The sequence below is a fragment of the Lingula anatina genome, chromosome 1, assembly GCF_051362555.1.
Source record: "Lingula anatina isolate TDL-2025a chromosome 1, LinAna3.0, whole genome shotgun sequence".
Classification (NCBI taxonomy): domain Eukaryota; kingdom Metazoa; phylum Brachiopoda; class Lingulata; order Lingulida; family Lingulidae; genus Lingula; species Lingula anatina.
In genome coordinates this window covers 70249304-70276689 of record NC_141767.1, presented here as the reverse complement: position 1 = coordinate 70276689, position 27386 = coordinate 70249304, and the positions used below count along the sequence as shown (strand labels likewise).

The 27386-nt window shown below is 35.3% G+C and overlaps 3 protein-coding genes and 2 non-coding genes across 5 annotated transcripts; 4 read left to right on the top strand and 1 right to left on the bottom strand.

Annotated features, from left to right (window-relative positions):
- Window positions 1–1332: 1332 nt before the first annotated feature.
- Window positions 1333–8957, bottom strand: LOC106173907 (short/branched chain specific acyl-CoA dehydrogenase, mitochondrial-like). The gene is made up of 11 exons (XM_013555239.2): window positions 8785–8957; window positions 6111–6285; window positions 5604–5704; window positions 4972–5178; window positions 4594–4764; window positions 4251–4376; window positions 3862–3954; window positions 3604–3693; window positions 3064–3201; window positions 2378–2477; window positions 1333–2045 (listed from the first exon to the last, which is right to left on the bottom strand). The coding sequence occupies exons 1-11, from the start codon at window positions 8797–8799 to the stop codon at window positions 1969–1971; spliced, it is 1293 nt and encodes a 430-aa protein (XP_013410693.1). The 5' UTR covers window positions 8800–8957; the 3' UTR covers window positions 1333–1968.
- Trnat-ugu (transfer RNA threonine (anticodon UGU)) lies at window positions 8183–8256 on the top strand. The gene has a single exon. It is a non-coding gene; the product is annotated as a tRNA-Thr (tRNA).
- Trnat-ugu (transfer RNA threonine (anticodon UGU)) lies at window positions 8374–8447 on the top strand. The gene has a single exon. It is a non-coding gene; the product is annotated as a tRNA-Thr (tRNA).
- Window positions 8743–12444, top strand: LOC106173908 (large ribosomal subunit protein uL24). The gene is made up of 4 exons (XM_087000642.1): window positions 8743–8909; window positions 9163–9338; window positions 11204–11344; window positions 12252–12444. Exons 2-4 carry the CDS (start codon window positions 9171–9173, stop codon window positions 12372–12374), a joined length of 432 nt encoding a protein of 143 aa, XP_086856768.1. The 5' UTR covers window positions 8743–8909; window positions 9163–9170; the 3' UTR covers window positions 12375–12444.
- Window positions 12445–14489: 2045 nt separating this feature from the next.
- On the top strand, window positions 14490–27242 carry LOC106173877 (Na(+)/citrate cotransporter). The gene is made up of 14 exons (XM_087000627.1): window positions 14490–15050; window positions 17889–18038; window positions 19617–19732; window positions 20254–20423; window positions 20879–20957; window positions 21342–21509; window positions 21783–21902; window positions 22594–22695; window positions 23575–23679; window positions 23954–24051; window positions 24331–24437; window positions 24665–24826; window positions 25186–25323; window positions 25523–27242. The coding sequence occupies exons 1-14, from the start codon at window positions 14871–14873 to the stop codon at window positions 25733–25735; spliced, it is 1908 nt and encodes a 635-aa protein (XP_086856753.1). The 5' UTR covers window positions 14490–14870; the 3' UTR covers window positions 25736–27242.
- The last annotated feature ends 144 nt before the right edge of the window (window positions 27243–27386 follow it).

Below are 27386 nucleotides of genomic sequence, written 5' to 3'. Positions count from 1 at the left end.
GCAGGGTGCCAGTCCATGAATATTTCAACGAATCTGAGAATTAATACTAGTTGGGGGAAAAAGACATCATTCGAGCGTGTTATTTTCAACGGTCATAAGATGTTGCCAGTAAAACGCTGAAATTCTAGACGTAGCGTTACCATATACTCGTGTGATCTACAAAGGTATCATTTTTTGTGTAAATAGCTTCTAAGTGGTAAAATAGTATGGTAGGTACAGTAAATCTAAGTTGCATAAATACCCGTTATTCAATTCAACGCAGTAGCTAGGTCGTTGTTTTAGTCTATTTGCAATGTATACAAGGAGCAATGTATGTCCGCTAATGGCACGGTAATGTTCAAAAGTGGTGATGTGACTGCTCTCTGAATTATTGCAGGTTGTAGAAATTATTATTTTCCGCACAGGTTTTATGTGAAACTGCTTGCCACTGAAGCATGGGAATATAACAACAGAAGTCGTTTTATCTGGGCCGTTTTCTAGGTCCTTTATTTCTCCTTCTCACCTTTTTCTCTCACTCTTCAGTTCTCTCCTCAATATCATTGCTGTCTTAAATAGCTTAGAAATTCAGCACAATGGGCTAAATAAATAAACAAATAATGAAACACCTTTTCATTCAACACACCTCCAGATGTATCATGGTAATAAGTATATGTTATTAACAGATTTAAGACATAACCTGGGTGTGGAGTCACAAAGTACAGGTACTAATGAAAGATGAGGTACAAGTGTTGGCGGTAGCGCCTGTACAGTGGTTTCAGTTATGTGTATGCGACACCAACTCGTTCATGCCGACTGGGGTAATATCTTAAGTCTCACGCATCATTGTCTGACTAGCATGATGAAAATCAAATGTTTATTGTCAGAAAAGCACCATCTCGTGACAGGTTATTTAACGCCCGTCACGTTCAACTAAGCGATGCGATTCTCACCGAACGTAACGCACGTTACTTCACGCTTAGGCAGGGCATTTTTACTTAACTGTAATTAAAAGGAATACAATCTAATTTTATGAATTGACCTATTGATACCAGTCATACTACTAAGTCGTACTACATCAGCCACATTTGTGGACCTACTAGGGTCTACAATTATATATATATATATATATATATATATATAGTTAAGATGTTGAGGTCTATAGATAGGGTATCAGGGACTGGCATACTATACAAAACAAGTGTTAGATGGAAGAGGTCTAAATTGAAAAAAAAAGGGGGGCATAAATCTTGCTCTTTCTGTGTGAGGCTAAAAAAGCGTGAAAAGCCCTTGTACAATAGCCTAAAGTTACCGTACTAATTTCCAAAATACGGTTCACCACCACCACTCCCAGGGTTATGAATGCTATAAACAGTTTATTTGTTCTGACTCATAACCTTTCTATTTTGGCACCAACCAAAATACTCATAAACCTCAATCAATTTTTTTTTACATGTCAGCAACCTTTTTATAAATATTCTATTTTTTTCTGTATCCTGTCATCTCTGTTCATCACTATTACCATAATGCTAAATTTATCACCTATGTTCTTTAGTATCATAACAATAGTACTGGTAAGCACTTACCCAGAAACGAGAAATGAAAATACATGTACCACTGTACAAGATTACTTTCAACGAGGATATTGTCACCAATATTACCCATTGTCACATTTCTGTACACGTGGCAATGACCAGTAAGGTGTAAGCTATCATTCTCTAACTACTCAACATCATGTATGTGGGGGTGTGTGGTGTGTGAGTGTGTAATGAAGTGGTGTAAATAGTCTTTGATTGTAATTTGAGCCTGCTTATCTCCATAGGTGAAAACCAATAAGCACATATCATGATGAAGAGATTGTCTCACATCACTCCAATTTATTAAGCGGTCCAAGAATGTTTTCAAAATTGATACATATTAATGAGAAAAAAGTCTGAGATTCCACCTCCTTGACTGTGCTACTGTTGGGTCAGAAGGGACCCTTTCTAAGCGTTATCCCTGTCTCTCCTGTGCAATACACTTGGCAATGGTATTCAACTGGATGTTGGTAGTACCTTCATATATTGTCCCTAGAAATATTTTGGAAAAATGTGAGTAACTTGTCACTCTAAAGCAGCTAGTTGGTGATACCAAGGTTACACAAAAAGCCTTTTTCTTTATGACTTCTTTTAATATACATTTTAAAGAGACAGGTGTATATTAAAATATATTTTATTTATATATATTTCATTTATAGACAAATAATTACATCAAATAAAAAGTGCATGTGCTTGCTAAGTTGCAACATGATAATAATGTTCTCCTGTCCTATTAAAAGCATACAGTAATACAGACAGTAAGACAGTACAGGTACAAATGTGACAATACAATCCATTGATATTGTTCTTCAACTTGTTCTTACCAATTTTACAGTCTCTGTAGTATTTCTCCACGGGGTAGTCCTTGGTGAATCCCACACCCCCCATCCACTCAATACACTTGGAGGTGGTCACAGAAGCAACCTGGTAGAGGAGAAGAAAATAACGGTAGAGAATGGGTTTAAGATAAATATTGTTAGGTATTACAATTGGGGCTATCTTGATTGCAGTGGAGGTGACACAGGATTGTGTCGTCCCTCTGGTGGGAGATGTTGGAAGGATAGTGGGGACTTCATGTTGGTGGTGGAGATACATGTACACGTGTGCGGTAGTGAATAAAAAAAAGTTGTTGGGCACCTTCCTGTGGTGTTTATTTGAGTGGAAGTTTCAGAATGTCCTGTGTGATTGATAAATATTTGAGTGGCACCAGTTACTCCAATTAGAAGTTCCCAATTATGCATGAGAAAATAACTCCAGATATATAAAAAAAATCTGTATCATGACAAGACATAGGAGGTCAAATAAAAACAACAAATAAAAGAAAAATACAGGTACTGGGTATAAACAAACAAACACGTTGGCAATGAATCTGCCAGTTACAGAATCTACTGTGCATATGCAGACTACATCAACTAAACCAATCAAGTTGATATGAGCATGCTTTCCACTGTAATACTGGTAAACCTTGATGCAAAGACGTTTTTAAAATACTACTGCTCTGTTACTCTACCTCACTGGCAAAATATTTAGCCATTGACGCTTCCTTCACAAAAGGCATCCCAGCTTCCTTGAGCCGTGCAGCATTATAAATGAGAAGTTTTGCCGCCTCAATCTTTGTCTGGACTTCTGCTATCTGGTGCTGCATGGCCTATAACCCAGTGAAAACGTACCATAAATATTAATTAACCACTAGTTTGATTCTATGTTACTAATATTCAAAGTATTTTTATCTTGCATTTGTAAATCTTCAAGAAATTACGTATAAAACAACTTTGGTGAATGAATGTTTCCATCATATAATGACTGCCATACTTAATTCAAGCTATTATATTTTCCACATTTGGCAGTGACAAATGCTACAAATACAGACACATGAGAGAGAGAGAGAGAGAGAGAGAGAGAGAGAGAGAGAGAGAGAGAGAGGATGATGATGATGATGTAATTGAGCTTAAATTCTAGTTTTAATGCATGCTCTTCATCCATATTTATCCTGCCAGATTTCTCTCAGAACTGGTGAATTCAACCATCCAGTGACACTTCGTCTCCATACCTGATAATTCCATATGCTTCTTCCAAACTGCTTCCTCTCCATAGTGTATGGTATGACATGGTCAATGCAACCCTCAGCCAGACCCAGCATCTTTAATATAAATCACAGGAAAATATTGTTCCTATAACCTCAATACAAACTTATATCTCATCAGTATTGTGATATTTCCAAATAATACCTGAGAAGTGTGCAATGAATTAGCTACCGGGCAGGTTATTACTAAGACCCAAACAGACATCAAGGTAATCAAGCTCCTACCTGTGCACCAATTCCTATTCTTCCCTCATTCAGCATTGAAATTGCATATTTGTATCCATGACCAAATGTGCCAACTATATTACTCTCTGGAACCTGCAATTGTTACTCAAATAATAATAATGACTATGTTGTAAGATAAAAATAAGATGTATGTTAACCAAAGTATAATAATTAAATTTAAAAAAATCAATTACTTCAAATTGCAATGTGTATATTATTTCACTTTAAGACTATCAAACATATAATATAATTATCATGTATTAAAAGTCTGCAGATAACAAACAGCTACATACATGTAGAGAAAACATGCAAGAAACAGAATTTCTTGTAGTCAGTGGCCATGCCAGGCAACACTGTATTATTAATTCTGAACATTCCCATTGCTTTACCTTGACATGATCAAAATGCACAGGACAGGTACTAGATGCTCTTATTCCTAACTTATCTTCTTTCTTCCCAATAGTCACTCCATCAGTCTCTCTGTCAACTATAAAACAGGTTATGCCCTTGTAACCCTTTAAGAGAGAGAGGAGGAGAACAGTGGAATGATCATTTAAATAAAACTCAATCCAACTTTCCATTACATTAATGACATTTCGCTTTAAATTTCCTGGAACATTAATCCCCATTCAACTGTTTTTTAAGTGAAATAGAACTTAATGACTCATTTAAATAAGACACCTATGATAAGGAAACAAATGTCTAAAACATTACATATACTAGCACCAGTACCTCCGTGGGTTTTGCATTTGCCATGACTAAGAAGACTCCAGCATGCTCTGCATTTGTAATCCACATTTTGTTTCCATTTATCACATAATCTTCACCCACTTTCACAGCCGACGTCTTCAGGGCAAAGGCATCAGACCCAGATTCTGCTTCAGACAAACAAAAGCTGCCAATCTGTAAGAAAATGTAGCTTTCATCTGGTTACATATATAGTATTCCTTCAATTTAAAAGTATTCTCTTGGAATTTCATTCGATAATAAATGTTGCAAAAAAATACCACATCAACAAAATTTAATTCAAGGTAAAAAAAATAATAAAGTGAACAAATTGAGAAATTGAGATTACTTAAAATTATAAAGAAAAACTAATTGTTAACTCACCATGTCTGTAGCCAGTCTGGGCAAATATTTCTGTTTCTGTTCTTGGTTTCCATAGTTAAGTAACAGTGCGTTGACAACAGTATTCTGTACATCGCAGCACACACTCACTGCGGGATCCACCCTAGCCAGTTCTTCTATCACAAGTATGGAGGAGAAGAAAGTGGAATGGGTGCCACCATATTCTGCATCTATCTCAATACCCATCAACTGGCAGATTCAAAAAGTTATTCATTACTTTTGTTCAGTTGACTGAAATGAGCTATTCATAGCAGGTAATGTTAATCATTAAAACAAAAAAAAAAAGAAACAACATCAACAATAATAACAATGATAATAATTTAAAAACATGCACAAAAATAAAAAATTGTCCCACCAAAGTGATTCATAACCATCCACTGTTCAAGTATTTGTAATGATATAAATAATGGTTGTACTTATAAGTACCCAACTGTTAAACAAAAACAATGTCTAAACCCCCCAGTACCTACATGTACATTATAAGCTACAAATTTATGAAAACTTTCAGATTTTGTTAATATGTTCTTCACAGTAGGTAGCAAACTGTATTCAATATTGTGATCTATTTAATATACTCCTGAAACTGGTTAATTTGCATAATAACTTCGTCTTACCCCATTTTCAAACAATGCTTTGATAACTGAGGGGTCCATTTGTGACTTTTCATCCATCTCTCTCACCAAGGGTTCAATCTTGTCTTTTGCCAACTTCGCCACTAGTTCAAATAGAAAATAATGATAACAACAATTAACATTTACCAAAACATTGCTTTTTATAAAAATTTGTACAAATAAATTTTCCAAAGCAAGCACCCAGCATTTTAAGTGATATTTAAATATAAACAAATTTAAAATTGTTTCTGACTTATAACAGAATAATTCACTCTTGACCAGAATATTTCAAGTATCACATTCCAGGTGTCTTGATCCACAACTGAAAAATTAAAATCAACCATCTGACTATGAAAACCATTTGGTTAATAATGAGTGGTGAAAAACTGAATAATCAATTAAAATGAATTACTCACAATATATTCCAGTAGATGTGTGTGAGAAAGAGAGAGAGAAGAAAGGAGGGAGGGAGGGAGGGAGAGAGAGAGAGAGAGAGAGGAAGGCATATACCTGTTTCCTTCATCATTGTTTCTTCTTCTGTGAACATGTACAATGGGGCATGGAGTACCTCATCACTGTGCTCTGGCAAGTTGTCAGATTTTGTTGGACTAAACAATTGCTGTGAGGCAAATAAGTTCCTCCTGCTTGTCTGAATTATCTTTTTTGGTTGAAGAACCCTTCTCAGCTGGAAAAAAATAATACCATGATATATCTTTAGTCTTGGGATACTTTCAAATATTTCAAGAGACTAAAACTTTTAAAAAATTCAATTTGAGTCTGAACAATAACTCTAGTGGTTGGGTTTACTTTTCTTTATAAATAATCTCTATTGTGCTCAATTGTGATAGATTGAAACTCAAATTGCCAAAAAAAAAACTTCTCAATTTTCCCCTTGTCTCTAACCTCCATGGGTTCATACTGCTGAAAATGAGTATTTAGCTGGTGACAGAGATAAATTTTGAGAAAATCTGTTTAAATTCATCATTATATCAATAATGGATAATCAGCCAAAACCTGGCATTTTAACAATTTCACAAATGAAAATTTTTCCATGCCTGCACGGTTTTCACCTAGCATAAATGACAAACCAGAGCAATTACCATGCAATAGCATGCTCTGTAAATCACAGAAAACATGAATACCAGTATTAAGTTTCTAGTTCAAATGAACCTTTACAATGCAACTTTGCTACACAACTGCAATGTGCTTTTGATATAACGCAAGTGGATGTATGCAATTTGAGTAATTAAAATTAGTATGCACCGTGAAATAGTGCAGCATTGAATCCACCTTAGATAAGAGATTTGTATCTGTATCTGTCCATATACTAGTACGTCTAAGAAGACCACTACTGGTATGAGATAGACGGATAGAAAAGAGCGTATGGGAAACTTACACCCCATTTCCATAGATTAGATCGACCTACTTTAGATCGACCTAACTCCCTGGGGGTTCACGCTAAATAGCTGTCAGCCGGGCGGACACGAAAGTTAATTACCCTCTTACAGCTTGTAGTAGGCGGGACGGACATTTAAGTCGGATTATCTGAAAGTAATCTAGTGAGACTCCCCGCGGGGATAGATCGATCTTAAATCTATGGGAATAGAGCCTTAGTCACAGTGTAGGCCTGATCTAAAGCCTTCCACAGTTTTAGCGTTTACTTGTTGATCACTGAGTTCATTCCAATCGGAAACTGTTCTGACAAAGAGAGAGTTTTTTCTGACAGGTGTGTATTTTGTGTGTAAGTGGAAGCAGCGACTGTTGTAGAACTATTCACAATATTTTCAAAATCAAAGCCCTTATGCGACGTTTGTTGGAGACTGGTATGAAGTAAGTGTCAGGAGATATCGCTGGTACCAATCCCTCAACCACCTTGAAAAGAAAAGTTCTGGTGCTGCAGTAGTGGAAGATCTGGTGATTTCAGCATGGAGGTGACACTACCAGGGGATTGAGACTTGTAATCCCCAGTGATGAACCGTGCAGCCTTTCTTTGAATTTTTTCCATTTTATCAATGTCTGTTTTTTTGTAGGGGTCCCATATAATGGCACCATATTCTAGAGTGGAGCGAACAAGACCTATGTATGCTGATCTTCGTTAGATCACTGGACTGTGGCATAGATTCCTTCTAATGAATCCTAGTAAGCAACTGGCCTTTTTACACAAGTTGTTTATGTGAGTTGGCCATAAGGCATTTCAGGTCAGAAGAAAGCATGACTCCTAAGTATGGATTAGTCTGGACATTTTTGAGTACCGTGTTATCCAGTTGTTAAAAGAATGAAGATTTCTGGCAAACACGAAGAATGTAACATTTGGAAGCATTGAATCGCAAGTATATAAGACGTTCAGAAGTAATATTGGGGAGTTTGATGAGAGGAGATTAAGGGAGACCGTTTCGGAGAGCTAGGAGGACGCACTCGGAACTACCCAGATGTCTATGGAGGTTGCGGAGTCAGATGAGGATTGCCGATTTAGGGGGTCGGCCGCAAGCCAAACGAGATGGTTTGGAAGTTGAGATGTAGATATCATATGTAGATAGCAAGCGCCATCAAATAAACATGTAGTGCCAGGGGCAGGTAGAACCGGCCGGGTAGCTCAGTAGGTAAGAGCACTCGCCCTGTAAGCGAGGGGTCCCGGGTTCGATTCCTGGTCTGGTCGGTGATTTTTCTGCACTCACCCCAAATCGCTACAATGGTGGCAGCGGTGTTGCGAGATAGGGCTCGCGTCTTTTGGCATTTGGGGGGGAGGAGTGTAGTGCCAGGGACAGGTAGAACCGGCCGGGTAGCTCAGTAGGTAAGAGCACTCGCCCTGTAAGCGAGGGGTCCCGGGTTCGATTCCTGGCCTGGTCGGTGATTTTTCTGCACTCACCCCAAATCGCTACAAACAGTTTAACTGGTCATTATGTGTCCTTGGGGTTTCTTGGAGCTATTTTACGTAAATCTGACACGAACCATGGAATTGCGGATTGCATTTTGCGCGTTACAAAAAGATGCCATTACATAAGTGTCTCATTACACTGTGACTGTGTGGACCGAGGCCTTTGACTTTATCCTATTTTCTCCCCTTTATGTCAAGCAGTTATAAACTATATGTTCAAAATGCTAGGAACAAAGTTGTTGTGTTAGGAAAAACACCTTAATTTTGCTCAGGTTAACTTCTTATCAGACAAGGGAAAAAAACACTTACAAGCGAAGTAAACATTCTGCCATGTGTAGTACCGTAACCTTGTTGATGTTTCTGTCAAGGTCGTTTAGATGAAAAAGTCCCACAATGCCCTGTGGTCTGCCTTTTCCTGTGTAGCTATCTTGGAGGTAGGCAAATTCATATGTATAGGACATACATCGATTGAAATCTTGCCGAATGGAAAGACATCTGCCACATTTTCAGAACTTATTTTAATCAGAATTAATAAAGCTATATATCTGATGAAATTTCACTGCAGACCTAACTCCTGTTACAGAGATATGTTGCCTTAGTCCCCGGCTTCTTTACATTGCCTCTCACGCAAACCTTATATTGTAGATGGTTCTTAAATATCCTTGATTCCTTATCATAATATTTCAGCTCACAAAATGAAGTTCAATAAGATGGTCACCTCCTCGCGGAGGAAGAACCGCAAGAGGCACTTCAATGCACCGTCTCATATCCGTAGGAAGATCATGAGTGCCCCCTTGTCTAAAGAATTGAGGCAGAAGTACAACGTGAGAAGCATCCCCATCAGAAAAGACGACGAAGTTACGGTAAGAAATATAACTTCATTGATGACATATCTCTGTCTGAGAACGAAGTGCAAGATGGAGTCAGTTGCTTGTTTCTAGTGAAGTTATTTTGCCTTAAGTAAAATAGACTGAATATATTAAAATACCCAATAAATAAATATCATGCGTTGAATTAAACTTATGTGTCACTCCCTGTGATTTTATTTGGAAAGGTTGAGGACCATTGCATTCTGTCTGTATTGAAGTATATTGTATGGATTGCCTTGTGTATTGTCTGCTTTTGTCATCACCATCTGAGTGATGAGCTGTGTTTCTGCAACAAATGGCCAGTTCACAGTAAAAATTGCCCAGTCACAAAAGTTTTGAAAAATTACCAATTTTAAAATAATTCATTAGGTTAAAAGAAGCTCTGCCAAATCAAAATTATCCTTGAAAAAAAGAGCAATTTTCACCCAACTCTCAAATTTTGCTCAACCTATGAATTCACTGGGATTTGATATTTTATATTAATTTCTAATTAAATGATTTGACTTCCTGAACATGTTAGAAGAAAATATTTACATCAGGTACTTTTTATTTGAGGGGTTTAATGGTTTTTACCTTGGTTTTTATCTTGTGAAAGATAAGAAGGTGTGCAAGATATGTCAACATAGAACATATGACTTTAGGACATTTTCAAATGCAGGTAGTATACCTAACCTTAAAGGAAAATGCTAATGTCTGTACTTTAATCATTATCGGATATTTCAAAGAAAGGCAAAAACCAGAAATGTTAAATAATGCCATATATTTTTATGATGTGAAACTGCTATGTACCATTTTTTCTTTGTTAAAAGGGATAGAATGTGATGAGTTTAAAACTTGGAAGTAGTGTGTTAGTTAAGATTACTTTGCAATTCTATTTGTGGATGTTGATATCACGTCACATCAAGTGTTAAAAACTGAACACTAGCTCTTTGTATTTGCTGTCTGCAGACAATTTAGCAGACATGCTGAAACTGTCTGTCCGATCGGTCATGACCGACAAAATTTGTCTGGACAGGTAAAAAATTGGAGGTGGTCAGTCAAAAGGACCGAGAAGAGTTTTAAGAGCTGACATTTTGAATTTACAGTCATCATTAGACATACTTCACTAATATAAAACCCAAATCGTTTTCCCCTTCCATTTCTAACTGATCACATTGACAAACAAAGTAAGCTACCTAATCGTAGTATCCGTCTCAAACAAAAAGGGTGATTTTTGGTCCGGCAAAAATCCATACAATCTGGCAAATTTTTTTACTACTGCCGGTCTAAATGTCCAGCCCTTCTGAAAAGTTTTCAGCATGTCTGGTTATTTCCTTACCCTGCGCAATCTGTCACAACACGATAAAAGGCAGTGAACCTTGCATTTCCATTCCTTGTGTCATCATACATCAGAATAGCTGTCTAGTTATATAACTCCCAATGAAGACAGCAGGGTAACTTGCTTCATGTCTTATCATTCCACTTATTATTTATTGCGTGGACTATCAGACTAGAGCAATAGGGGAAGGATTCTTGCATAGGGACCAACCTGTTATTTGGCATAATTCATTCAAGAAAACACAACACAGAAGCAACACAGACTGTAATACACATGCAAAATTTATGCATATAAACAAACCAATCCTTTTCTGAATTAAAAAAATCCTTTCGTGTATTCTTATTTGGACACCTCAAAAATTACTGATAACTGCTCAGCTGTTTGATTCAAAATTTTGGCAGGTCATATAATAGTCAGAAAGTCACAACATGCTTAAGTTTTTCAAGCTGCTGATATATACATATGTCAAGACTACAATTATTACATCTTGGTATACAGGCACCCACTAATTGTTTATTGATTTTCTCATTATTTTTTCCAGGTTGTAAGGGGACATTACAAGGGGCAGCAAGTGGGCAAAGTTGTCCAGTGTTACCGTAAGAAATTTGTCATCTACATTGAGAGGATTCAGAGAGAGAAGGCCAATGGTGCAACTGTTCACGTCGGCATTCACCCATCTAAGGTTTGTTGCTGTCCAAAAAAACAGATTTTTAAGTTTATAAACATAGTTTGACAATTATGAAGATGTCAGGTGCACGCTCGGCTGTCACCTTGATTGGATAGTAAACGATTGTCGTAAATTGCTAAATGATATTAAAACCGGGTTCATAAACTTGAAAACTACCTAGGACAACCTTAGACTGCCACATTAATCCAACACAATGCAAAAATAAACTATAACAAGTGGTTAAAGCCTTCAAACCGAATGTCGTAAAGTCCCCATATACCTCCATAGAGACAATAAAATAGAGTGAGCTTGTGAAACAAAACTCAACCATTTTCAACATAATAATCGAAATAAAATACTGCCGGGCATCGGAGCGGCCTAAAACTTGGCACGCTTACCGCAAATACTGCAGGCTGCATCATCCCGTCGCTCGTTTGTAAATTCCGTGCATGGCATACGCACAATCAAACTGTATATCCAAATTCCACCTCTGATGTTTATTTCGGTCCTCTCTAACCTCCAATTACGAAAAAGAAGCCATGCCATTGGACAATACGACCTCTGCGGTTACGTCATTTCCTGAATTGGAGGTTAGAGAGGACCGAAATAAATATCAGAGGTGGAATTTGGATATACGGTTTGATTATACGGTTTAATTAAATTTTCATGAATAATAAATGTGTTTAGAATTCAGGACATTTTATCTACCCGGTTTGTTTATTTGCCACCCAGTGAAATGGACTGTAAAACATTTTTACTTTGCCAAATATTTGCTAGGCACAAACTGTTTTACTATTCTGGCTAAAATTGAAGTAAATTTTATTGGACAGTTGTAATATAAGGCTGTGTATAGTGAACTTATTAAAACACTATTCATATTTCTATTCGCATTTCTAATGGCTGGGACCATCTTTGGTTACAGGTGGTGATTGTGAAACTGAAGCTGGACAAGGACAGGAAGAGAATTCTGGAGCGCAAGGCCAGGTCCAGGCAGGTGGCTGACAAGGGCAAGCACACAGAGGAATCCATTGCTGAGACTTCTTAAAATATTGGTCATAACTTTTGAACTCTTTGAAAAATCATGAAAAAAGAAAATAAATGTGTAAATAATGATATTTTGCAGTCTTTTTCTTGGTTTCTTTAGTACCAAGTAGCATGTATTGGAAATCTTTTAATATTTAACCAAAAAAAAAAAAAGGAACACATCCATGGTTCACATCAGTGAAAGGTCAAGAAGCATCGGCCTTCAAGTTGGTAATTGATACAGTTACTTTTTGATTTAGTATTTCACATTTCCCCCCATGTTCATTTTCAAACCCCAGTGTTAAGGAGATGTTTTAATTATGCCGTCTGAATCTTCTTGACTCTCCACAAAGACCAATGGCCCGGCTTCACAACAGAGCTCTTGCCTGTTTTAACTTGAACAACTTTGGTGTACTTATGCCCAGTCAAATTGTTCAATTGAATGAAATATTGGCTTTGGTTTATAACACTGAAGATGTGGCTGAGGTTTCAGACTTATTTGATAAATTTAAGTAGACTTGTTAGTCTTCATCTCCACTGAAGTGGATCAAATCTTTGTCTAAAAGTTTTCTCAAATTATGGGGCTGTAGCACTGGTGACACTGGTCCATGTGCTCACAAACATAACCTTTCTTGGGATGCTGTCAAAAGAGAGCAAAGGATCCATTATGTCACAGACGCTAGTGACCTCTATTGGTGTCGGCAATGGGGCAGTGCACTAATATGTGCCAAATAAGTTATAGGGATAATAACTCTTCGTTTCAGCCAAAAAGTGAATTTTCCTGGAGTAAACAACAATTTTCCCATACTTGCCAATGGTTAATGAATCCATTTTTACTTTCAAAGTAAGTCCCTGGTTTTTTTCTAAAAAGTTTGGTTTTTTGTTAAAATCTCTTAAGAGATTTTAGCAGAGTATAGCCATCAATGGAGGTCACATGGTCTAAAGACGAGCTCAGATATCAGAATAAAAGCAATGACTGCCGTTTTTGTGGTAAAACAGAATATATTATATTTCTATGAGTTATTCACAATGTTTTTATTGTGAAATATAGATGTCATACGAAGAGTTATTATCCCTTTAACCCCCCTCCCCTCAAGTTACTGCCTGGCTGTAAATGACGCCCTTGTCTCCCTAAGGGTTAAAATGCAGGTGTAAGTGAAAACCTTAATTTGATAATTTTTTCTAAATTTTTCTTTGATTTTTATGTTTATTTTTTATGCAACTTGAGAAGCATATAAGTTGGGGGGGGGGTTACATGTGATTTATAATTATGCACTGATGCGACCTGCTGTTGTGTTTGTTATTCCGCCATGTCAAGCCTGAAAGCTCTAGTGAGACAGGAAGTTGTAAAGAGAACTTCTTGGTTCAGGTGACTCTTATGTAATAGCCAGACTATAAAGCTGTCCTTCTCTCAAAGTGTACTATTACAGACTCATTCTCTAAAATATATACTGCTGGATGTGAAACAGGTCAGATGTCTCCTTAAGCAAGGTTTAATATTTAAAGCTTTGTTATGGTACAAATGCCTTGTCATTGTGTGTTTGGTAAATTAAATAATACCACCTTGTGCCAGGAGGATGTGGAGTTGGAGACAGAAAATGTTGCAGTCTTTAAAAACAACTATTTGAAGTTCATTTGGTAATTGGTAAATAACTAGAATGAAAAGCTTAAACTTCAGACCACGGCACAATACTCTCATTTTGAAAGTGAAAGAAAAAAATGTTTTAAAATATTTCCATAAAATTATTGAACAAGCTGTAAGTAAAATGTCTCCATTAAAGAGGGGAACCTGTTAAGCACAGTGACGGGAAACTAAGTTAAAACTCCTTCGTGCTTTGGCTTATTCATAGGTGCTCTTAGGACTCTGCTCTTATACTGTGACTTTGCCATTAATAGTAAACTTGTTAAATTATGTAATGCATTGCCATTTTTCTTTTCTAAATATTAAATGAGGTGCTGCTGCCCAAGTGGAGTTCTGTATTAAATTTCCGTACAAATATCCCTATTTATACTTACATTGTTCACACTAAAGTAAACAGAACTGAAGCACTTTCATTCAGCGTGAATGTCTAATATTTTTACACTCTTTATCAAGACGAGCCATTTCTTTGTCACTGTATTCCCTATGCATTCTGTTAAACGTGAGGTAATAAGAGTTTTCTTTATACGCTACTTTGGTCAGAACCACAACAATGAACACAGAGCACATTTGATGGTTTGCACTGCACTGGCTGTGACAAGTACATACTCTTTAAAATTTTCTTTGATCAACACAAAGAAACTAACACACAAAATAAAACAAGCCTTTTATTATATACTACCAGGCCATATATTTATGTATATTTCTGAAAAAAAAATGTCTTTTGTGTTTTGAAACTGTTTGCATTGTGTTTCGGCACACGGTGTGTTAGTTGAGGCCATATAGGTAGGTGTTGAAGTGGAGCCGAGTGCAGCAGGATCTAAGAACTAAGGTGTGCTTTGGGCTGAAAATCATAACAGAAAACTTTAATGGTTTAAGATGGAGACTAGTGAGATATCAAGAAGAAGCTGTGCCAGATCAGTGCTGAAGTTTAAGAATACTTTCATTCTTGTTTTCACTCCTCCATTGGTGGCTGTATTGATCTTCCCCTTCACATGTGCTGGGCCGGGGAATACTGCAGTTACTAATAGCACACAGCAGTCATGTCTACCTCAGAGGGTGAGTTCGGTTTACAGTATGCTACAATTTGTGGCTGTTTTAATCTGAATAGTGGTTCAGTGTGAGAGATATCTTACGTGTATGAAATAGAAATATTGACACCAATGAATTAAATATGATCCATGTGGCCTTCTTAATGGATTTACTCTTTATGTATTGGGATAATTAATTTGGCTTCATTAATCACAGAAGTCACTGTTATAACATATGAAATGAAAAATGTATTGCTGATATGTAAATGTAAGAATAAAATCAATTCAGTACACTAAATTTTAGGCCTTTCATTCAATATAAACTCTATTAATATATATGATGTGTTTAGCCAGGGACAGTTACACTATTTATATAGAACACAGGTGTTGAACTAAGTTGGTGTATACGTGTTAAAGAAATTGTAGAAGAAATCTTTTCTTTTTCTATATGATGTATATCTTCATGAACAATATATATCAACTGTTAGTTTAGGAGTGTTGGGCTGACATTCCACTAGTAATATATGTGTACAGTGCAGTTACATAGAGGTGTTTGTTGATGGGCCAGTAACAGGTGAACAGGACAGTACTCTAATTTACAAATGTTTTCACCTACATTTTCGGCCCGTCATGCATCAACTATGATGATGATGGGAATGTCTCATGAGTAATTTTGTCTTTTTGCTACAGCACATGTAGAAAACTATTATGTTTAATAATTCTGTTATTATTTCTACGAGATTATATATATATATATATATATATATATATATATATATATATATATATATATATATATATATATGTTGACTTGATCTAGGACCTCCCTATAATCATATAAAATGTGGTATATTTAATGCCTGTCCTGGGTGGTGATTATAGGTGCATATTATAAAAGCATGACATGAATGAATAATTCTCCCTTAAATATGTTTTTCACTGTCACAGCTGTGAAGTAAATTTACTCTTGTTCTGCCCCAGTGCACTGAAAATCATCTTCACAGGTGAAAAGGTGTACAATATTTCAATATGCCAGATGACAAGTTTGTCTTTTCAATTTCCACTATTATTCGATCATATAGAGACTTGAGTATGGAGATGTTTTGATTTATTGCTTGCACATACCAGCATTTTTGTCTAGTCAGAATATTCATAACAAATCATAATTTTATAATATTTGTTTAAAAAGGCATATACAGCTATATAACCAAATTAAAATTTGAAGGAGTTATAAGTGCATGGAAACAGAAAAAGATTATTATTTATTGTGTTAAATAACAAATAAATTTAGGTTTGTTGAAACTGTGCCCTATTTGGTATTTGTATAATGCTCAATTAATGTTGGTTGGTTTCAGACCTGATTGCCTTTGATTGCCTTAATAGTAGTGGAAAGGAGGTCCTCCCACACAGATTCCCTGCAATGATTTGTACGATGTATGCTTCTTTTTGAAACTGTGCCCTGCTTGGTATGTGAGTTGCTCAATTTTGGTTACGTCTAGACATGATTGCCCTTAGTTACATGTACTAGAGCACTGAAGGTCACAGTCTGATTCCCTGGTTACATGCCTATGCGTCCCCGCACCGATACTCCCCCGCACCGATACTCCACCGCTTCTTTACATCCCCGCACCGCTACTCACCCGCTTCTTTACACCCCCGCACCGATACTCCCTCGCACCAATACTCCCCCGCTTCTTTACATCCCCGCATCCATACTCCCCCGCACTCATACTCCCACGTACCGATACTCCGCAAAAACACTACTCCCCCAAGGCATAGATTCCCTTGGCTTTGTAAACATAATTCGGGATTCAAAACCCTTTCTATAATGCCTTTTTTTTTTCAAGATGCACCACCCTCTTGGGACCCAAAATTGACACATTTTATTCGAAATATATTGAGGAAAATAAAGAACATTTCACGAAGTCGATCTCAGACTTTGTGTGCAGCTTGACAGTACGTAGGCATATATATAGCTCTTCCTTGTGATTTTTGAGAAATGTTTTTGCAAAATTAATATCGTTTTACTGTAGTTACCGTATATATATTATGCGCCCTTTTATTTATTTATCTATTTATTTACTTAAGGCAAAGTTAGTTTTAATCTAAGATAATGCAGCTATGTTTTTTCTTCAGGCAACGATGAATTTGTTAAATTATGAAGTAATAAAAAAGCAGTGCTAAAGAGCTTCGTTTTCTGTCTTCTTCCTTCAACCTTCTTTTCTGCATTTTAAGCTTCTTTCCCTTCTCTCTTGGATGCATATTAGAATCTGAATTGAGCAAAATTCAAAATTTTTGAAAATTGTTACACAACGAAATTGTAGAGACACGAGCATGCATCGTGAGCACGCCGTTTATACTCACAGTCCCGCCATGTTTTCGACTTACTTCGTTATAGATGTGAGGGCATGCGCCATATTCAACATGCAAAGGGCACTTTCTCCTTCATTGCTTGCGGCGTGCATATTAGACCACGCAAGTCTCACTTGCAAACTCCTTGCGAAGGAAGCAAGTTACGCTTGCCGCCTCGCTGTTCGAAGATTATTTGTAGAATCTATTGGAAATGTTCAACATCCTCCGTACGTGCTTACATACGTGGGAACTCGAAATTTCGCATAAAGGACTTGCATGGCACATGAGATTCTCCGCAAAATTTGGACTCAAACGGGTCGTAAGAGCTTGATGCAGGCATAACAGTGGATTAATTGTAGGAGTTTATTTTTTATCAATATATGCATAGATATATACAACATAACCATTCATAATGATTCCACAGTCAGAGTAGTAATTGTTTTGCAGAATACGTACTGAGAGAGTTTGTGTATGTATAAATATTATATTATCAAAACTTATTCTCTTTCTTCAGGCTGGGAGATGTGCCTTTGGTGTTTTGGTTATGGCGGTGTACTGGATGACAGAGGTGCTGCCCCTTGCTGCCACAGCTTTGATGCCTGTTGTCCTCTTCCCAATACTGGGAGTGCTGGGCTCTAAAGATCTGTGCAAAAATTATCTCAAGGTAAAAAACGCCTCTCCTTTTCACTTTTAGCATGTGTATGAATTTTTATTCTGTCAGTGCAATGGAAAGGATGTGGGATCATTTTTTAAAACCATTAAAATTATTATTTAAGTATCACATGAAAATATATCATTTAAAACTGAGAAAAAATTCAAGTCTTATATTGTGTAATTGCGTACAATTATAAAAAATCTTGTCTAATTTTGCGTGCAGTTTTAGACTGGTTTAACCTGATCTTGTAAGTTATTGTTCTGCTTCAGTGTGTGTCACTAACTAAAAACAGGTTTAACTACTGCAGCGTAAACCTGGCCTCTTATAGGTGGTCATATTTTCTTTCTTTCTTTTCTTTTTTGCCTTCTTTGTTTGGTTTCAGAAAAAAATTAGAAAAAAAAATTAAAAAATTAGGATAAAATGTTTGCTTCAATAATGAATAGTTTAAACCATACTACTTAAATGATTAAAATAAACATTATTAAATCAGATTTTTATGTATAATACACTATAGATACAATATTGGTATTTGTATATGTTTGAAATTTATTGACCTCTTTGCAATTATTATGTAGGTAAATTATACTTAAAAAAGGATAAGACTCACAGTTCTTAAAGATTTTTAAATGAAAAAAACTGTCTACTATAATTCCGTGACATTTTTCTGAAATAAACTTACAAATAAAAAAAGAAGAATCAGCTTGTTGATTTATAGTAATTCTTTGTTTTAGACATCAAAGCTTCAAGTTTGATGCATTTTTTCCTACACAAAACAAGGTCATCTTTTCATTACTTTTAGTACAATACTTGTCTTTGTCACTGAGGAATGTAGGCAGTATTTAACAAAGAAGAAAATGGACAACATTTTACCAATAATCATCAATTATAATGAGTTATTTGAAGGATAATCCTTATAATCAGTCAAATTGCATTGAATGCTGAATGCAGAGAAGAGAATTAAACATATTCAATTTGTTCAGATATGTTTAGTTTTCAACATTTCAGATCTTAATATTCAATAAATTTTTTAGCTGAAAACATTGCTGAAAGCATTTTGGATAAGTCTGAACAAAGTTTATAGAACCCCTGCTAAAATAACAATATCAATTTAAAACTTATGTTTAAAATTGAGAAATATTGCTTTTTCTTTTTGTACCCTTTATATGGTAAAAACCTGAAAATTTCATATGTATCCAACAAGGCAATATTAGGTGACAAACTTTTCAAAATTATCAAGTAGCCTATTTACAAATTTGACAAATTTTGAGAGCGAAAAAAAATTATGTCAGCAAAAAATTGTCTTCCAACAACATTTTCAAGACCGACTGAATTTTCAAGTCTTTACTGTATGTATAAATCTACTGAATTCTCCCAGCAGCAACTGTATGGTACCATTTTTTTTTTTTTTTTTTGTCTTCCTGTAAATTGAAAAAAAAGGACATTATTGTAGCTATTTTGACTGAAAAACCATTACAATGAGGACAGTAACCAAGTTTCCTAAAGTCTCTCTGCTCTACTGTTTCTGCAGAAAATATAAAGTGAGACAAATAAAGTTGAAATGTTGAAATTCTAAGTGTGTTGTTCCAGGATACCAACATGCTGTTTGTAGGAGGGCTGATGGTGGCTGTGGCAGTAGAACACTGGAACCTTCATAAGAGAATTGCTCTGAGAGTGCTGTTGCTAGTAGGATCCAAACCTAAATGGTATGTGTACATATGATGAAATGCCACCTTTAACAATTGAAATGTTTCTCAGTATATAAGATTTATAGAATAGTTTAAGTAGATTTGGTGTAGGCATGATAACATAGGCTTACCAGGTGACTTTCAAACATCAAAACAGAATTAGAGTAATTGTTATACAAAGCTTAAATGTTGCTTTGTTATATTATTTTTTTATTCATTGATATATTTGTGAAATAAATAGCATAGTTATCATATGAAATTAACTACAATATAGTAGATTAACTATATTCTGAAATTTGATTTTTGTCGGAAGGCTTTTTAGCAAGCATTCTATATCAGAATGAACTGATTTTGTATATTTAGCTCTCAACTGAAGGATGACTATTGATTGATGGCCTGCGTAAGGAAAACCTTTTTTTTTTTTTTTTTGGTCACTTAGTTGACAGAGAATTTTAACTACTTTAGTGAAATAGAAAATACCTTTACATATTTTAAAAAGAACTAAAAAAATTATCCTTTCCATTGTTCACAACTTTCAGGTTGATGTTTGGATTTATGATTGTAACAGCCTTCCTGTCCATGTGGATCAGTAATACAGCCACCACTGCCATGATGATACCCATAGTTCAGGCCGTTCTTTCCGAGATAAAATATGCCTACGCTGCACAAAAGTTCAATCAAGAAGTGGGGGTTGAGGAAGAGGAGCTGGGTATGTGTGGATGCCTGTCCACTCTTATTAATTGATAATGCTTAATTTTAGTCAATATGGATGAGTAGACAGTGATCAATAAGCAGGATTAATGGATATTATGTAACAGTGTTTGAGAATGGTTTCAAGGGGGGCAATTTAGAATTACATAGTATTGATTGAATGTGGAGTTATATTTAAATATCTGGAGCACTGTATTATATTAAGTGCACATAATAAAAGATGATAATTTTTTCTTGGAATACTCTGAGCATTTTAATCAATGGTTGTAAGCTTCTAGTACAATTCCTGTTCATGTTGATAATACTAGACCCTAATTGCATTGTACCATCAAATGCACTGTTGACCTCGTCCTGGTGTCTCTAAAAATGAAAATTCCACTTGACAATGTCTAACATATAATTCATCCGAAAACTTTTTGGTTATAATGTTGATTTTTTTCTTCATATTTTCAGAGCCTTTTCCAGTTGAAAATGGATCTAACGCACTGGAGCTGGAGAATGACAGTTCAGCACAGGCTGTGTCTTCTAGGAGGTAAATGTTTAGCACAATCCATACAACTTAGAATGAAAGACAGCCAGTGTAGGTGAAGTGCTCCTGCATTTTCAAGCACATTATGTTGTATTTATTGTTTATTTGCTAACAAGATGAATACAGCTTAATATGAAAGACAACCAGTGTGCCATTTTCATACAGGTTTTTTCTGTAGACACTTGTGTTTTTATTCTTTTTATTCTCTTTATTCTCTTTATCTTATTTCTTTATTATTATTATCTTTATTCTTTTTTTCCCTCACTTATTATTTATTTATCTATTTATTTATTTTTTGTGCAAATGTTAAAACAATAAACACGATATTGCATGTGTAGTGCCCAGCACATTGAAAAGATAAAAAATCTAATGTTTTATTTCCCTCAGACGTCTGATGATGACCCAGGTTTCCACTGTCAGCCAGTCTAGGGATCCACAGTTCAAGAGTATGTGTAAAGGCCTGAGCCTGTGTATAGCATATGCTGCCAACATTGGCGGTATAGCCACGCTCACTGGGACAGGACCCAACTTGGTGTTCAAAGGCAATGTCGACAGGTGGGTGTGGCCCTGGAGAACGGTTCATCAAGAAAAGCAACTGAAAATTAGGGAAAAAGATAAAATCAAATTCTTAATTCAATTAAATTTAACAACTGGCATAAAATACTGACATTTTTTCTTTGGTCAGTGTATGTATATTTGATATTTACTCCAAGAAAGATTTCATCATTCATCTACACACACTTTCAGCTGTTCATATTTCAGGGATCCTCTGCTATATTCCTGGATACTGAAAATTCATATTATCCTGATCCTTATCTGTTATTCCAGTCGTTTTGGTGCAGGTGCTGGTATCAACTTCAGCTCCTGGTTTGTGTTTGCTTTCCCCCTGATGCTCATCACACTGCTGGCCGCCTGGGTCTGGTTACAGCTGTTATTTTTAGGATGGAGGTACTGAGATATATATCTTGTGATGTGCACAACTAGTTTGGTTTCTAAGTCATTGGGGAGTTGTGCTGCTAATTTTCTTTTAATTGACAGTTTTAACTTCATGTATTATATGATCTCCAGGTAATGATTTGAACTTCAGCCATCTTAACTAATGTGTATTACCATGTCTCAACTTAACTAGATAATGAAGAAAAATTTTAAAAATAAAATAAAAACCCTGACTATTTATCTTTCTTTCTTCATTTATTTATTTATGAATTACATGTATTTTGAACAAGATATGTTTAAGTTATATTTGTGTCCTATTATAGCATTATTCAATTAATGTTGCTTTCATTATTTTGATATGATATGTGTATTGCATGGTTTTTCAACACTTTCAAAAGTAATGGTTTGCAGATTAGTATAGTAAATTATAATTTTGAGTGAAACGTGTATACATCAAGGCACTGTATCATCATTATTGCTCATTGACACAGTATAGATATGGCCTGACCTTCTGTCCTGCTGCAGGATATTAACCTAGAAAAAAAGACCTCTGATCTGCATGACCTGTTTACAGGAATGCTTCACCTTTGGCAAATTATGGTTTTGAAGAATGACAGTTGATGAGGTTAAAATGACAGCTAATTCATTTTGTACATCATGTTGTAGTAGATTTGACCCATTTTTCTCTTCCCCTCCACTCTAGGACTCTGTTTGGTATATGCAGTAGAAAACCTGAGTACGGTGATGCTGGAGATGCGGCAAAGAATGTTATCAGGAAAGAATATGAAAAACTGGGGAAAATGACGTAAGTTTTATTTGATTTATTTTTTTATTTGAGGAAATCTTACAAATTGAGTGGCAGATTCACAGTTTAAGTAGAGAAGCTATTACGTGTTGATGTGTAGAATGTTATTTAAGATTTTTATTTTGTGAAATGACTTTGATCGAGAACTCTCTCAGGAATGATTTCCTAGAAATTGATTGAAACTGCTTGTTTCTTGTAATATATCATGTATTTTTTCTGCAGCCAATAGTAAATATACATGTGTATGTTGTTTAGATAAGTTGTAAAACATGGATTGAAAAAAAAAACAGCTGCTATCACAAGTGTTTTACAATGGTTTATCAGAACATGAAGGAGTGTATTACAGTAAAGACATGTTGACAAGCTGAACAGGGATATCTGAACAGCATATAGCAGTGTTATTTTATTGATCACTTTCTGAGAGCACTGAAGCTTATGGAAATTGATTGAAAGATGTATTAGTGGAAAATTCTGTGACCACAAGAGAGTTACTCTTGAAGTATATTCTGCATCATAAGACCAAGTCACTATAACGATCACTTTTTTATTGACCACATCTCTATGTAAAGGTGCACTGAATCTCAGGGCTACTACACAGAAAAGATTCTTTATAAAATGTATACAAAAGTGTTTTCCAAGCATTGGTACTTCCAAAGAGATACTTTGCATGTGAAATTGCAAACAATAGATATGGGTGTAAAAAGGCCTTCCTTCGTTTATCTTTTTTGGTGAAATTATTTCATGAATGTAGTAGCAGTAATAAGTAAGTAAGCAGTAATAATTATAATGATAATGACGATAATAAATGCTAGTAAATAAATAGATAAATATTCAAAGAAATTTCCTGTGATCTATGCATCTTGACTGTATTTTGTCTAGGTTTGCAGAGATAGCAGTGCTGTGCCATTTCACCCTGCTGGCCCTGCTGTGGCTGACCAGGGAACCAGAATTCATTGATGGATGGGATGTCATTTTTGAAGATGGGTATGTTGTCATGGTTACACAATTTTGATTGAAAAGTGGGGTGGGGGGATTTGAAAGGTATGAAAAATAAGAATTAAGTTTTACTGTATCAGTTTGTTGACAAAGATAAACTTAATGAATCTACTTATATATTTTTATGTTAACAAGCACAACCACCATTTTGATAGAAGAACTGCAAATACAGAAGTATGCATCTTTTTGCCTGCATGCTGTACAGTTATGCTTTGTTACGTCTAACTAACAAGATTGAACATTGTTTTTGTTATGTTTCTAGGTATGTCACTGATGCTGTTACTGCTATGGTTATTGTAATGTCACTATTTGTCTTCCCTTCACAATGGCCTAAAGTGCTGTGTTGGAAGACTAAAGATGGTAAGTCTGAATATTTGTCTATATGATTTCAGTCTAAAAAAATGCTGTATGTTAGAATGTACATAATTTTTAATTAGGTCTTAAATTCATGTTAATATAAAACATGCAAAACACAGTTTCAGTTTGACTGTAAACAGCTGCTAGTATTTATGTTTTCTTTCTTATTGTAATCTTTATGTTTTTTTTTTCTTATTGTAATCATTTGACAAAAAATGCTTCCATATTAAACAGAACTCCATGAAATAAATATATAACCCTAGTGTATCTGTTTAACTTCAGTTGGTCCTGTGCCGCCATTGTTGGACTGGATGACAGTACAGCGTAAACTGGCGTGGAACGTTGTCATCTTGCTGGGTGGAGGGTTCGCCATGGCAGATGCTTGCCAGGTATGCAGCAGTGAAAACATTAATTTTTACTTTAAGTCTTGTCCTGGTAGTTTTTATCTGCTAAAATGGATTAATATGTTACATTAATATGATATATTAAGAAGCTGCATTGTTTTAGGTCTGTAATGGAGAAAAGGATCTTTAGGACAACCTACATTGGACGTAAAGGTTGAAAAAACAAAGTAATCAGGCTAAACTGGTATTGTTACTCTGTGTTTTATTTCCAGCAATCTGGTCTCTCTGATTGGTTGGGTGAGCAGATGTCCCTGTTGAAGGATGTCCCTGTGTGGTGCCTTGTTCTGATCCTCACCTTCACCATAGCCTCCTTCACAGAGTTCAGCAGCAATGTGGCCACTGCCACTATATTTTTACCCATCTTAGCAGGATTGGTGAGAATATAGCTATTATTTTGTCTGATAGGTTAAAGCACCTGATTAAAAAGTTTAGGAGCAATATGGCATGGAATATAATATGAACTCTTTGATTTATGTATTAAATCTAACAAAATCTTCAAACTCAGTTTTTTTTAAAGATTTTCTGTTGTGTTTTCTTTGTAGTTTCCTTGCCATTTGTCTTTGATTTTAGATTTTAAGATATACAAATTATTCTTTCAGTTATATGTAAAATATTTCCTATTATTTCAATTACATCTAATATATGCTTGTTATTCACTTAACATCAATAAAACATACATTCTCTCACTGACATTATGACATCAATATTTACTGCTGTAAATTGTTCATTTCAGGCCAAAACTTTGTCTGTCAACCCCCTGTACCTGATGATGCCAGTGACAGTGTCCTGTTCCTTTGCCTTCATGTTACCAGTGGCAACTCCACCCAATGCCATCGTCTTCTCTTATGGACATCTTCAAGTCAAAGATATGGTGAGATAAATTATACTTTCTTGTTTAAGTATTCTGTGTACTTGAATTTGAGCCTAAATTATACATGCTGTTCCCTTGTGGTTTATTTCTATGATTTATGGCCAAAATTGATGCTATTTCTTTAAGTGGAAAATACCAGATGAAACAAAATATAACTATCTATACTTAATTTGCATGTTCATTTTTATTAATTTTTCAGGCCAAGGCAGGTGTTGTTATGAACTTGATATGCATTGCATTTGTGAATCTTGCCATCAACACATGGGGAAAAGCATACTTCAACCTGGGAACCTTTCCCTCTTGGGGAGGTGGAGCCAACATGACATCTGGTGGTGAAATCTTGAACTCCTCAGTCACAATTAGTCCCACTGGCAGCACACAAACTTTCCTAACAAACTATACAGGGATTTAAAAAAGAAAGTGTATGTAAATATGCACATACAGGACACAATATGTGAGGAGAAAACCTCCCATTTAAGTCAACAGTGGCCTATAAAAAGGACATCCTCCATGACATCCCGTCTTCCAGACATCACACTGTGCCAATCTCTTCCCCTCACAGAAGGGTCCATTGTTCAACTATAACATTCCCCATTATTAGTTTTAATTTTTCATCTTAGTGAAGTTTTAGATAACTAGGAATTTGATGTGAAATTGTTGTATTTCTAGTCATTGTTTTTTAATATTCAGTCATGGATTCAGGGAGCGGGTGTACACAAATCTCACATTTACGTGGTGAGGCAAAAAACAAAAACAAACTATAATGAGTGAAAAACAAGATAAAACCAAGCAATTTTGAGCTCTTTGTCTTACATATAATTAAATAAACTTGACTGTTTTATATCTTCCAAACTTTGCTCTGATAATTTTTAATCCTTGTGCACTGCTCCCACCCCTTTAACAAAACTGTGGATCCCACATTGTGGTATTTTGTAAGAATTTACATACCATAAAAATAGGTTGGACAGAATTGTACTCATATTTTTCTGTGAATTATTTAGACCATGATATTATACTGTTATTCTTTGTAAATATAAAAGGTCATAAATGCTCAACATGATATTACCAGTATAAAGAAGTTTGACAGGGATTTTTTTAATGTGTATAATATAAGGGATGACTGTTTGTACTGGCCCTTCCAGTTCTTGCTGTACATAACTGTGTTTGTTGAGATGTAAACAGTGAAATTGTGGCTTAGTTTTGTTGCTCTCAGCTTCAGATTGTCATGTACATTCATTGCACATGAGCAGAAACCCAGTCCACCTTTGACAGACTTATATTGTTAAAGATATCATACTATGTGTAAATGCTTAATTGAGATTGTAGAACAAGGGCTGCTTTATGTGGGATCTGATATAGTTTGGGGATTATTGCCAAATATTTGAAAGAATTGTTGCGATATATTTTTTATAATATGAATTAAAAAACTTTAATGTTGTCTTCTATTTTAAAAAATGGTACATATATTATGAGCAAGACACTACATCATTTTTAATATTTTTTGAAATGGTTCAATGGGAGTTAATCTATTGTATATATACATAGTGTTGTTTACCAATAGATATTGCACTAAACACTGTGACTGATAAGTACATGTACATTCTCTTATTGCTGTTGATGGGTGTTAATATAATCCACAAAATGTTTAGAATCACATGTATACTTCCAGTCTATTTATATTACATGTAATTGTTAATTTAGCCTTTTTAATCTACATTTTTTTTATTTTTATTAATTTTAAAGTAGTACTTGGCAGGCATTGGTTATAAAATGTGAAATATTGCAATTTATTTTACAAAAAATGTAAGAGTCAAAATTTGTGTAAAAAGTGATCATTTGATATATTTTTTTGGATCTTATCTTTTAAGTGTATCATCGCAATAACGAAAGAAATTAAATTTTGAGGATTTTTCATGATATTATTATATTTTGTTACATCTCTCAAGCACCACGCTCTATAACCGCAAATCAGCAAAGGACTTATAGCCCATTTTCAATATTCAATTTACTGGCAGCGGACGGCGGAAACCCTGGAATCGTCCTGCCTTATTGTCTGATATTAA

What these genes read in the sequence shown, in the direction of transcription:
- LOC106173877 (XM_087000627.1), top strand. Translation starts at nt 14,871, where the DNA reads ATGGAGACTAGTGAGATATCAAGAAGAAGCTGTGCCAGATCAGTGCTG. An exon ending in GTAGGATCCAAACCTAAATG is followed by an intron (nt 19,733 to 20,253) that starts GTATGTGTACAT and finishes CACAACTTTCAG; the next exon opens with GTTGATGTTTGGATTTATGA. An exon ending in CAGGCTGTGTCTTCTAGGAG is followed by an intron (nt 20,958 to 21,341) that starts GTAAATGTTTAG and finishes TATTTCCCTCAG; the next exon opens with ACGTCTGATGATGACCCAGG.
- LOC106173908 (XM_087000642.1), top strand. Translation starts at nt 9,171, where the DNA reads ATGAAGTTCAATAAGATGGTCACCTCCTCGCGGAGGAAGAACCGCAAG. An exon ending in GAAAAGACGACGAAGTTACG is followed by an intron (nt 9,339 to 11,203) that starts GTAAGAAATATA and finishes TATTTTTTCCAG; the next exon opens with GTTGTAAGGGGACATTACAA. An exon ending in TCGGCATTCACCCATCTAAG is followed by an intron (nt 11,345 to 12,251) that starts GTTTGTTGCTGT and finishes CTTTGGTTACAG; the next exon opens with GTGGTGATTGTGAAACTGAA.
- LOC106173907 (XM_013555239.2), bottom strand. An exon ending in TGCATTTTGATCATGTCAAG is followed by an intron (nt 3,955 to 4,250) that starts GTAAAGCAATGG and finishes TAACAATTGCAG; the next exon opens with GTTCCAGAGAGTAATATAGT. An exon ending in CTACAGAGACTGTAAAATTG is followed by an intron (nt 2,046 to 2,377) that starts GTAAGAACAAGT and finishes AAATATTTCTAG; the next exon opens with GGACAATATATGAAGGTACT.